Here is a 12,834-nt window from a genome sequence, read left to right as displayed (position 1 = left end):
GTGGCTCCCCCGACGTACTTCTTCCTCCTATATATATGCATATACCCTAAAAACTTCGGAGAGCACAATAGATTAGGAGTTCCACCGCTAGAAGCCTCCGTAGCCACCGAAAGCCAATCTAGACCCGTTTCGGCACCCTGCCGGAGGGGGGAATCCCTCTCAAGTGGCCATCTTCATCATCCCGGTGCTCTCCATGACGAGGAGGGAGTAGTTCTCCCTCGGGGCTGAGGGTATGTACCAGTAGCTATGTGTTTGATCTCTTTCTCTCTCTCTCTCTCGTGTTCTTGAGGTGGTACGATCTTGATGTATCGCGAGCTTTGCTATTATAGTTGGATCTTATGATGTTTCTCCCCCATCTACTCTCTTGTAATGGATTGAGTTTTCCCTTTGAAGTTATCTTATCGGATTGAGTCTTTAAGGATTTGAGAACACTTGATGTATGTCTTGCGTGGGATACCTGTGGTGACAATGGGGTATTCTATTGATCCACTTGATGTATGTTTTGGTGATTAACTTGCGGGTTCCGTCCATGAACCTATGCATAGGGGTTGGCACATGTTTTCATCTTGACTCTCCGGTAGAAACTTTGGGGCACTCTTTGAGGTTCTATGTGTTGGTTGAATAGATGAATCTGAGATTGTGTGATGCATATCGTATAATCATACCCACAGATACTTGAGGTGACATTGGAGTATCTAGGTGACATTAGGGTTTTGGTTAATTTGTGTCTTAAGGTGTTATTCTAATACGAACTATATGCCTGTTTGTGACACTTATAGGAATAGCCCAACGGATTGATTGGAAAGAATAACTTTGAGGTGGTTCTGTACCCTATCATAATCTCTTTGTTTGTTCTCCGCTATTAGTGACTTTGAAGTGACTCTTTGTTGCATGTTGAGGGATAGTTATGTGATCCAATTATGTTATTATTATTGAGAGAATTTGCACTAGTGAAAGTATGAACCCTAGGCCTTGTTTCAACGCATTGCAATACCGTTTACGCTCACTTTTATCATTAGTTACCTTGCTGTTTTTATATTTTTATATTACAAAAACCTTTATCTAACATCCATATACCACTTGTATCACCATCTCTTCGTCGAACTAGTGCACCTATACAATTTACCATTGTATTGGGCGTGTTGGGGATACAAGAGACTCTTTGTTATTTGGTTGTAGGGTTGATTGAGAGAGACCATCTTCATCCTATGCCTCCTACGGATTGATAAACCTTAGGTCATCCACTTGAGGAAAATTTGCTACTATCTTACAAACCTCTGCACTTGGAGGTCCAACAACGTCTACAAGAAGAAGGCTGTGTAGTAGACATCATTGGACGATGGACGAAGGTGAGGCATGGCGCGGGTCGGGGGAGGTTGTCGTCGGCAGGCGGCTCATCGGCGGCAGCAGGGTCGCGGGGCGGCCCGGGGCTGAATCACGCCGTCCTGCGGGGCCAGGGAGAGCGGTGATGCTGCGGCCAGCGGTCGGGCGGGTAGCGCGAGGGCCAAGCGCCTCCTGCACAGCGTACGTCGTGCGTGTGTTGGAGGGTGGCGGCGCCAGGAGGGGAGCGAGGGGAGAGATGGGTGGAGTGGGGATCATGGGGCGTGGGCTAGGTCATATGAGGGGCGCCGGGTTGGGCCGGTCGGACCTGGTGGGCTGCCTTGGCCATTTGGACCAAGTGGCCTAGGGGTCTTTTTCTTTCTTTCTTTCTTTTGGTTTTTCTGTTTTCTTTATTTCACCATTGCTTTCTATTTATTTCTGCTGCAAACCAATTTTGTTAAAAGTGCCACTGGTCAAAACAAATACTATTTAGTATATAGTACTGCCACAAAAGTTTGAGAGTAAGATGATTTCATATTAATTTTACTTAAATAGGAGCGATTTAAACGATGCTGTTTTGGATACTGTTTTGGATGCTAGGGTCAATTTGGGCATTTTAGTTATGTTGTTTTCCTAATCACAAATGACTATGGAATATTTGCAAAAATATGAACTATTTAGTTTTGCAGTTTGAAAAAGTAATTTATTTGACTTAATTTTAAATTTGAATTTGAACTTGGTTTGAATCAACGTGAGCTTATCAACAGTAACCATGGTGACGTGGCATCATTAATAGAGGGTTACTGTAGCTTAAATATCCGGGCGTCACATGACCTTAGGGCCATGGGGGCGGAGTAGACCACTAACATTAGTGGTGGGAGGGCTTCGTTTTTAGATCTTTCTTCGAGTTTTGTTAGGTTTTGTGTCCTGCTCAGGAAGGTGAGACGACAGAGGCTCCCTGGAGATGGAATAAGGTTCTCCCCGCCTAGCCCCCGTTCTGGTGGTGCGTCTCACATCATCGGTGGGCGTGTGGAGGTGTGTCTTCGACGGATCTGTTTTTGGTGGATTTACTCGGATCTGGTCGTCGTTCGTCTATGGCCGTGTGTCTTCAGTTTGGATCCTTCTGATCTACGCTAATCTTCATCGGGGATAGTTGCTGTTTTGGCGAACTGGTCCTATGAGGCCTCATCATGATGACTTCTCGGCTGTCTACTATAACAAGTTTGCCCGGTTCCAGCGAGGGAGGGGCGATGACAGCGGCACGCCTTCAGCTTGCTTAGTGCTTGTAGTCGTCGCTAGGTGGTCTATGGATCTTGATGTAATTTTTATTATTTCTTGTTTTTGTTGTACTACCATGATTGATCCAAAGTTTTTCCCGCGAGAAAAAAAAGGAAATCCCCAAGAAACAAAGCAGAGAAGAAGTTTTTTTTCTTTAGGAATAAGCAGAGAAGAAGCGGGCCTGAACATAGGAGGGCCGGCCTGACTGGCGGGGCAAACTGGCCAACTGGGCCTTATACCGGGCCTCGTTTCTTTGTCCTCGCTTTCCCCGGCGACTACAACACTTCTTCGCTATTCGCATATCTTCTGCCTCTGCCGCCGCCGCCGCCGCCGCCTCCTCCTTCTTCCCCAGCCGCCTCCGGTCCCGAGCAACCCCACCGACCCGCGCCATGGGACGACCAACGGGCGGCGCCTCGGCGTCGAAGAAGCCCAAGGCCAAGTCCAAGCCGAAGCAGCGCGGCGGCGTCGACTTCAAGGTAACCACCGCGACCGTCCCCAGAAGCGCTCCCCAGCCCCCAGTCTCCGCTCGGAGCCACCGCCGATGCTAACCCTTTAAGCTCTTGGTGGTTCGCAGAAGTACAAGCACAAGGTAGGGCGCAAGCTCCCGCCGCCGAAGAACGCCACCAACACGGAAATCAAGTCCAAACGTGAGTCGAGCCACATTGCTTCGTTGCTAGTAGTAAATTGGTTCTGACGTGTGGCGGCGCTTAACTAGGGTTGCTTTTGTTGTGTTTTTCTGCGTGCAGTGATCGTGCTGCCGGAGCAGACCATGGCGTCGGAGAGGGCGGGCATGGCGGTGAACAAGCGCGGGCTCACGCTGCGGGAGCTCCTGCAGCAGACGGTCCACTACAATCCCAAAGTGCGGCGAGGTGAGCTGCCCGTTACCCTCTGCCCCGGCGCATTGGGACGCCTAATACACTCTGTACACAGCAGCTCACGGCTGTTTTTTGTTGTTGTTGTTGTTGTAGCTGCAATGAATGGAATAAAGGATCTTGTCACCAAGCATCCAGCAGAGCTTAAACTGCACAAGGTTGCTATGATTGAGAAGCTGCAGGAACGGATATGTGACAGTGACAAGGTGGTTCGGGACTCGTTGTACAGTTTACTGCAGTCTCTTGTATTCCCATCCTTGAAAGAGGTAAACCCCCCCTCCCCTCTGCGACCGAATGTGCTGCTGGGATGACCAGAACATTTATTTGAACAATGGAGATACTATGTTTAGCCTTCTGCATCACCCTATATGCACAGGGTGCAAACTGAGTCTTGATCATGTGATGATTTTTTTCTTCATGAACCATAATGTACTAGCCTGCTTATTGATATTGACTGCATCTGCAAGTATAAATTGAAGCACCATTTCTACAAAATTTGATGATCATTGATAATGCATTGAGGTGCTCCAAACAGTGAAACTCTAAGCTTTCCTTTTTTTCTCTTCGCGAACCATAATGTAGCTGCTTATTGACTGCATATGCAAATATAAATTGAAACCCTATTTGTTGAAAACTTGTTGATCAGTGATAATTTTTAATGTGCTCCAAACAATGAAGCACCAAACATTCCTTCATTCTGGTTTAACCCACTATTGTCTAGTGTCTATTTTGTTTCGCGGACCCTGGAGTCTCTTCTAAGTAGTATAAGCTCATATATGCCATATTTTTGCTTTTTTAGCATCTTATATTATTATTTTTCTCTTGACCTGCTCCAGTTTTCTATATCTACTCCTATTTTCTTGGCTTTAGATGTCATCATGTGATACTTTTCTGTTTATTACAGGACAATGCAATGTCTACCCGCAGTACACTATCTCTGTTGATGGCAAATGTTTTGAATGGAATGACACACCTATCTATGGATATCCAGTTAATGGCTTTCAGATTTTTGGAGCTCGTGGTCCTCAATTTCCCATCCTCTTTTCCCAGATATGCTGAACAGGTCAGTGGAGTTCAGTCATGTATTGATGTGTTGAAAGTTGAATGCTTGTTTTTGTGCTAATGAAGTCTAGTTTGTTAGAAATGCATTCAGACTGATTGTCATTCCTGCTAGGTGTGTAATTGGCCATATTCATTACTAATTAATAATTTCTTTTGCACCATTCCTTCTGACAGGCTTTCAACAACTTCGTTGCTGTACTGAGCAACGACAGAATCCATCTGCAGGATAAGAGTAAACTTAACAGTGTCCTTGCCGGGCTTGCCCACTGTCTTTCCTTGGTTGCTCGTGTGACGGAAAATGATGATGCATCAAATCGACTGGTTTGTGCAGTTAGCAAGCTGAAACTTTTCTTCCTTCATTTTTTTCTTCCCGCACCTGGAACTGTGATGGCGAACTTGGTGAAATAGCAAGTGCACATGTTCTGAAATGTAGAATACGTATAATGTAATGATCGAAATCTTTGCTCGTGATCTACAGGTTCATAACCGTCCTATGGGAGAACTTTGGAAACCTACCCTTGACGAAGATAACCCTGGAAGTGGTAAGTCTTGTAAACACCATCCTCTTTTGTTGCTTCCTTAGTTGCAATGAAATTTGTGCAGCTCCACCATGCCGCCACATTTTATAAAGTTTTAAGGAACGAATAACGCGGAGTGTGAATTTAGTTGTAACATGATCAGAGAAACCCCAATATTTAGCCGCTTGAGCACTCAACTCCCTAGATATTTAACACTTCAACATTGTTTTCAATGGGATCTACCGTCTGCTAAGTGCTAACCTGGTCACGAAATAAGTGAACTCCGAATACTAATTATTGGGATAGCTTTTGAGAAGGGTCATTTTCTGTTTTCGTTATGATCAGCAGATCTGAAAGTGTATAATCAGGAGAGTTAACTGACATATAATTGATTTGGATTGTTTAGTTGGATTCGGAATATGAAGTAAGAGCAAAACTGTAAGAAATGGCATTTTTTTATGGGTGATAGCATAAGCAGCTATTACAGCCCTATAGCAGCATATTTTCTTATCTTGTAGATACACATGACACATCTTACCTGACTATTTGCTACTTTCGGTTATGTTCTTCTGTAATTTCATCCTTATTATTGTATTATCTTATTCACTTACTGCATTGCAGGAGCATTTGCAACATCTGATGTACTAATAAAACTTCAGAACCTCATCCGAATTCTCGTTAATTCGATAGAGGTTTCAGCTTCAGAAATCTGTGCAAAGCCAGCTAATGATGCTCAGTCAAGTGAAGCGTTATTATCAGCCCTTCATTGTCTGCATCTAATATGTACAACATTTATTCACGAGGCAAAGAAATCTCAGATGGAATTTGGTAGATCAAATACTCAGTTTGGGCCTGATTGGCTGAATAGTTCTGTGTTGGTATATCTAAAGAAATTATGGGGAGTGAAACGCTTGTTTCATGAGAAGGTATGAAGTTGTTCCTGCTAATTACTAACTATTAGAGCGAAACATTGTATGGTTTGATTTTGTAGCTCTGGAGGGATCATAACAAATTGCTGAATAAATCCAACATAAGTTGACTAGGAGGTAATGGAGGATTCCTTAATGGTCTCATTAGAACACGCGACCTTAAACAATGTAGGACTTGGAAGAGCACCAGAATTTGGGGCCTCCTTGGTTCATAGGACAGGAATATCATAGGGATAGGAAAATCATAGGAAGTGAGGCCTCCTTTGGTTCATAGGGTAGGAAAATTATAGGAATAGAAAAGTCATAGGAAATGAGATGACATGTATCTCAAATCCTATAGAATAGGAATAGGAAAGGGATGTCCTTTACTCCTTTGGTTCAAATCATAGGATTTTTTCCATTGAGTATATGCTAATGTTTATTTTCCTATGAAATGTGGAGGGTAGGAAGGATTCGTCCGTAGGAATAGGATTTTATTCCTCCTACAAACCAAAGGACTCTAAAGGAAATTTTCCTCTAGAAATCCTATCCTATAGAATTCCTACAAAATTCCTCCAAACCAAAGGAGACCTGAGATGATATGCATCTCAATTCCTATAGGGAAAGAGATGTCATTTGATGCATATGATAGGAATTTTTCCATTGAGTCTAGGCTAATGTTAATTTTTTTCCCATTGAAATGTGAAGGATTGGTTCCTATCCTACATAGGAATAGGAAATCCATTCCTACAAACCAAAGGGCTCCAAAGGAATTCTTCCTTTGAAAATCCAATCCTATAGAATTCCTATGAAATTCCTACAAACCAAAGGAGGCCTGGATGTTATGTTTTCCAGATTCCTACAAGATGAGAAATGCTGAAACCTGAAGGACAGACCTAGTGCTAGAAGCTCCCACGCCAGGTGGGGTCTGGGGAAGGATTATACGAGGTTGTCAGACAGGGGAAGCACATGAAATTGTGACACCCTACCCAAAATTTATGGGATGGTCTCCTTATGAGTCATTCCTTTCTTCTGACGTCCTGTTAGGAAACATTTCTATGGGAACTCAATCCTCCAAAATTCTTATGTTTTTCCTTTGTTCCGAATGGCACATAAAGTTGCTGGTCCTATTTGTGGATTAGTGGATAGAATGTCCGTGCATTTGTAGTGCATTAATGTATACAGAACATTTGGTTTTTAATTTGTTGGTAATTATATGCTTTTGTACTTAAGTATTGACTTGTGATGTTAACGGAGCTCTTGTGTTAACATAAGACATTTAATCCTGCTTTCTTCAGAAGGTTTTTGCCATAACAAACATTTTGCTCACAGCTTATCTTGGTTCTTATGAACTTGTGTTTCTCATGGCAGGGAGATGACAGATTTTTCGTCTTCAATCTGAAAATTGCTGAACTCTTTTTGTGCTTGAGCACATGTGTGGATGATACAATGTTTCCAGCTGAGGAGTTATGCCAGTTTGTATCTTCTTTATTTACAAAGGTTGTCTGTGGTTTGAACAGTTTCAACAAGTGATGTGTATTGTTGCCCTTGCTGATAAATCTTAGGCGTCTTCTGTTTTTTCCTCTGCCATTTCATTATTATATTTTTCTGATTGGTGATCTCTTTTGATTTACCAGGCAAAAGTACTTCGTAACAAGGATCTCATGGAAACGCATTTGAGTCCACTTATAACTTGTATACTGGGTCTTATAGCCAATTGTGCAGATGACTCAAAAGGATATTTGTTGGAGGTATGGCTGATTTCCTTTTACTGATCTGTCAATATGTTGGTTATTTTGCAACTTCATCGAAATAAGAGTATATTGAACTGCAGGCATTTACAGATGCATTTAGAGATTCCAAGGTGGATTGCAAGCTAATGTTGCCGTATTTGGATGCAGTGGGAGAAATGCTACTTCCTGTAGGTGCTTTTATTGGAACTTAAATTGTTTCTGTATGTGTTGTGATGTAATATATTTAATCATCCAGAAAAATAGCTCGCCTGCATGTACATAATTCTGATATGGATTACAAAATTGCTGCATGGATTAAAAAGGTTAAGGTAGTCATATTGTACTCTATGAAACATAGAATGGCGAGTTCAAACACATCACTAAGAGAAACGAAAAAAGATAAATTCTGACAAATGATCAATCGGAAAGAAAAATAACATGGCAAAACTCAGCTCTCACAGCAAACTTCTCCTTTCCCTCCTAACACCAGCCAATCATGTTGAGAATTGATCATTTGAAAAATTGAGTGTCCGTAACGTGTTAATCATTTTTCTGTAGATATGTTTTGAGTTTCTTTCTAGTGAACTTTTCATGTCAATTTGTGGTGTGACCAATACAAGATACTTCCCCGCACTTAATCATTCTGTATGTTTAGCTGAAAACAACATCAGAGTACTGATGTATGATGTGTTTCCTAACATTTTTCTTTTATCCTTGCTTAGGAGAAATCAGGGATATGGTTTACTGAAATTGATTCAGGCTTATCGGAATATCGTAGCGCTTGGATAGGCGAGCTTCCTGGAATATTGCTACAATCAGTTGATAAAGCTCCCTCAGTTACAAAGGTATGTTGAGTTTATTTGTCGAGTAGAGAGCTGTTAAACCATTCGTCAACATAGTCATTATAGCCAGGTTACACATCTGCAGTTAACCTTCTCAATAAATTATGTTAATTTATGATGATATGAACTATCGTAGGTTGTTTTGGAGCTTCTCCTAAAAATCGGACAGTATTTCCCTACAACTGAGTTTGGAAACCTGCGTCCCTTCATACAGTTATTTGGCACTAAATGTAAGTAATCCACTTTTCAAGACATCTTATCCTCTGTTTTAATCTTCAGCTAATCTCATTTTGCCAACAGCATCATCTGGAACGGTAGAGGCTGGGCCTTTTGTTAGCCTTCCACATGATTGCCAAGAACTTGTCATTTCATGCCTTTATTACTTCTCCAGTCTGCTCCCTGACACAATCGAGCCATTGGCCTGTTGTTGCTTAAGTAAGTTTTTTTATTCAACAGTACCACTTTATTCCACAACCATTCCTCATTGAGGTTTGTGGATAATATATAATTATATAATGCAGGTGATAAGCTGGACTCCCTCATGTTAATTAGGATTATTGAAGTTCTACAATCAACATACAAGGCTGGGAATCTACAGATAACAGAGCAACTCAGTTTCTTGTCATTATTAATGGCACGATTTGATGTTAATTGTGGTGAGTACCACAACATGCTTTTTTCACATGTACTTATGTGTACCAGTGGAGTGCAAAGTTTGCTCTTATTAAGTTGGTTATGTGGCTAATTTTTTAAAATGTTTTATGGAGTGACTACAATATGATAGTCATTGTCGGTGACAAGACTTCATAATACAAAATGGAAGGTTCTTCTTAGCAGAAACAATGGAAAACTTCTGAAAGATTGCAGATATTCCTTTAAACTTAAAAGATGTATCGCCATGATCCTTGAAACATATAAATGCAGCCTCTTGAAAACATACAGCCTCATGATAAAATGCAATCTGGATTTTGCATTTCAACCCTCATGATACCCAGAAAAATGCAACAACCTCGCAATGATAATCCAATGTGATGGCGGCAGGCACTACTGTCTTCATTGCTCTTTCTGGCGAGTTTCAAAGCATGGGGTCATGAGTGGATCACTACCTGTACCGTCACCTCTCAGGCCCCTCGCTGCTTCGCATACTCTCTGAACCTACTTGCATGCTGCCGCTGCTGTCTCATTCTGTTCGTGTGCTACCTCTGCCTTGCTGTGAGAGGTGAAGGTGGCAGATGAAGAGAGACTAAAGAGGGGTTTAGATGAGGCGGCTGCCTGTAGGAGGGATTGGAGGGTGGGGGATGCGGTGTACATTGAGGGTAGGAGGGGGTGAGGTGGTGGTAGAGGAAGTTTAGTTGATTTTTTTCAGTCTCAAGGGGTGTATGTACCATTGTGACCGACTACGTTTTATGCCCTCACTAAGGTTTATTTTTTGAATAGTTATGTGTGCACTTCAATTATTTTTTACTTTTTCCTGACACTTGCCTTTGAATTTGTTAATTTAGGCATGTCCTGTACTCTGGAGGATGCTGAAAAGGTCTCAAATTGGAAGACTTTCAAGACCTTGAATCACTTAATTTTGACTTACTTATCTGAGATGGGTGATGGCTCCCTGGTCCTTGAATTGATGTGGAATAATTTATCTAATGAGATTGTGAGCTTTTGAAACTGTTATCTTTTATGTATTCTCACAACAACCATTGAACTCATGTTAGCTTTACCGCAGGCACGAAAACCATCATTGCATAACATGAATGGTCTGTTTAGAATTATTGTCACACTCGATGCAGCAACAAATAAGCTCATGAATGAAGATTTCATTAAGCTTATAGCTGGCTACTTGGTCGATGCTGCTCTGGTGAGTACCCTTCTGTATTCGAAAGTTGATACATTTTTAAGCTTATTGCAACCAGTATTATTTTCCAAGCACCCAGTATTATTTTCCAGCTAATTTTAAGCCTTACAGAAATGGCCTCATACTCCCTCTGTTCCTAAATATTTGTCTTTTTAGAGATTTCAAATGGACACCACATACGGATGTATATAGACATGTTTTAAAGTGTAGATTCACTCATTTTGCTCCGTATGTAGTCACTTGTTGAAATCTCTAGAAAGACAAATATTTAGGAACGGAGGGAGTATATGTTATAAAGATATTCAAAATGGTGGTTAGATTGAGCACTACTTGGTGTTTAGAACACCCCGGTCACCTCATACAAACGTACTCCCTCCGTCCCATAATGTAAGACGTTTTTTGACACTAGACTAGTGTCAAAAAACGTCTTACATTATGGGACCGAGGGAGTATTTGGCATAATATAATTTACTATTTTGAACATATTACTTAACTGATAGACCGTGTTTCTGGTGGTAGCGCAGGTCATATGGTTGATGCTAAGAGCATTTAATGACTGTCTTTATTATTTGATTAGCATGCGGTGTGCCATCATTCACATGCTTCTCCTGACCACCATTTCTTGATTAACTCCTTGTGTTCTCTTTGCACTCCACTGTTGGTTGTGGATGTGAATTAATTTCACCCCCTGTTATAATGCATCTGCAGGATTTGTCAAAAACAAATGAAGTGGGCTTTCAATCTGATAAGACAAGATTATTTCAATACTTCATAAAGCCCTGCATAATCATTTTTGAGCAGAATGACAAGGTTCTCTGTTGCACATTGGAGATGCTTAAATCTTTCGCAGCAGATGAGCATAGATTTTCATCTGTCTCCAGTTCAGATTACCCAAGGGAGCTTTCACAACGAGTTTGTGTTGTCACAACCATACTGGTCTTCTTATTCAATGATCGGAGGCTCCATCCAAATCTTTCTTTGAGTAAAACGGCTATCAAAGGCATCCTGCATTATATAAGGCATCAGCTGGTGAGCAATGATGACACAGATCCCTTTCTTTGGTAGTCATATAGATATACTTTGAGCCTCCTTCAAATAGAACATTTTTGTTTCATAATGTGTTAATTTGAGAGTGAAAGCATAAAATAATAATGTAGCTCAGATAGGCTTGTTCTAATGATAGTTTCTGTGATACCATGGGTAGCTTTGCTTTGCAGTTCCTAAATGTATTTAGACTTCGGACAGACTGGCAATGGTTTTAATTTAAGTGAATTCTTGCTGCAGGATTCTAATTTGCCTGATGTAACATATGGACAAAAGCAGAAATTAAAATTTGCATTTGAGCAACTCAAGACCAAAGCATTGCAGTTGAACTGTTGGGATAGAAGTGAGCTTGTAGGGATTTCAAGCACCACATAACGTCATGTGAGTAACTAGATTTTGATTTGCCACTTATTTTTGTTTTCAAATTAAACTTTCATCTGTTTCTGACAGGCACAGCCATCTGATGACTTCATCTGTTCTGATATTGGATAGAGGGCCCAATGAAGAGGGTGTGCTGGGGAATGTGCCGCATTTTTCAATTTAAGAGTCGCATTGCAGAGGTGGCCCTACATCTGTAGCATAGCTGTTACAAGCAGTCTATTGAAGGTTGTTACTTACCGATAAAGGTAAGAAATGCTGCTGGATAACATTATCATATACTAATTTTGTTACACGTCTACCAGGTGTCAATCAATTGATACGTTGTACTGGTTGTTTTATTATTTAGCCTACCAAAATTCCTCCATTTTCCCAACAGTTCTTGTTTAGCAATCATGTGCATATTCTCTTAATGACAGCAGTATCATCTTATTGCAGGTGGTCAGAAAAGGTGTACCGTTGATGTTTCTGGTGCTATGTGAACTGCCAATCCAAAGACTTCCAGCGAAGTACAGTTCAAATTGCTCTGACTTTAGTCATTAGTAGTAGTACGATAGAAGTTGCGGCTTTCTTTGTGATGCCTTGAAACTGTTTGTCGTGTACTATTCTACCCAAGCTGATTGCGCCAAAATCGATGTGTTGTGATCACTACATAGATGTTAAGGTTAGTCTCGACTGCCATGTAAATGCAGAAATTTTGATCTCAGTTTTCTCGATCCTATTCTGTTGCATTTTGATCTCGTGAAAACTATTTCTAGGGGAGGCTTCTATGCGTTTGGTAGCGCTTTCAGCGGCCTGGACTTATGCACCTTCTTTCCCCTCCCATGTTCTTGCATGGTATCAGCTGTGGTCACTGTTTTTAAAGTGACAGGGTTTAGAAACTACGGATTTGCCAAGTGTCATCTAACACGCATACTATTTGATTAACCAAAAAGAAAAAGGGAAAAAACCCATACAAATCTCCGCCTAAAATCAAATGATGTGGAGTTAGATGAGAATATAGAATCTCAACCACAACACTTCGTAA

At 41.2% G+C, this 12,834-nt stretch overlaps 1 protein-coding gene across 4 annotated transcripts; it reads left to right on the top strand.

The window, feature by feature from the left end:
* Window positions 1-2,862: 2,862 nt before the first annotated feature.
* Window positions 2,863-12,615, top strand: LOC119355427. 4 transcript variants are annotated; one of them, XM_037622231.1, is made up of 22 exons: window positions 2,863-3,074; window positions 3,173-3,245; window positions 3,345-3,467; window positions 3,567-3,736; window positions 4,375-4,533; window positions 4,707-4,853; window positions 5,011-5,074; window positions 5,672-5,976; window positions 7,330-7,458; window positions 7,596-7,709; window positions 7,793-7,879; window positions 8,414-8,536; window positions 8,670-8,763; window positions 8,834-8,968; window positions 9,055-9,189; window positions 10,036-10,184; window positions 10,257-10,388; window positions 11,094-11,414; window positions 11,670-11,810; window positions 11,922-11,954; window positions 11,987-12,055; window positions 12,246-12,615. In XM_037622231.1, exons 1-19 carry the CDS (start codon window positions 2,988-2,990, stop codon window positions 11,802-11,804), a joined length of 2,682 nt encoding a protein of 893 aa, XP_037478128.1. In that variant the 5' UTR covers window positions 2,863-2,987; the 3' UTR covers window positions 11,805-11,810; window positions 11,922-11,954; window positions 11,987-12,055; window positions 12,246-12,615. The 4 variants fall into 4 exon arrangements, with proteins under 4 accessions (XP_037478128.1, XP_037478127.1, XP_037478126.1 ...); XM_037622230.1 differs by having other exon boundaries at window positions 2,864-3,074; window positions 11,880-11,954; XM_037622229.1 differs by having other exon boundaries at window positions 2,864-3,074; window positions 11,922-12,055.
* The last annotated feature ends 219 nt before the right edge of the window (window positions 12,616-12,834 follow it).

The sequence above is a fragment of the Triticum dicoccoides genome, chromosome 2A, assembly GCF_002162155.2.
Source record: "Triticum dicoccoides isolate Atlit2015 ecotype Zavitan chromosome 2A, WEW_v2.0, whole genome shotgun sequence".
NCBI classification, from domain to species: Eukaryota; Viridiplantae; Streptophyta; class Magnoliopsida; order Poales; family Poaceae; genus Triticum; species Triticum dicoccoides.
Note: the sequence above shows the minus strand (reverse complement) of the source record. Positions and strands in the feature narration are given on the sequence as shown.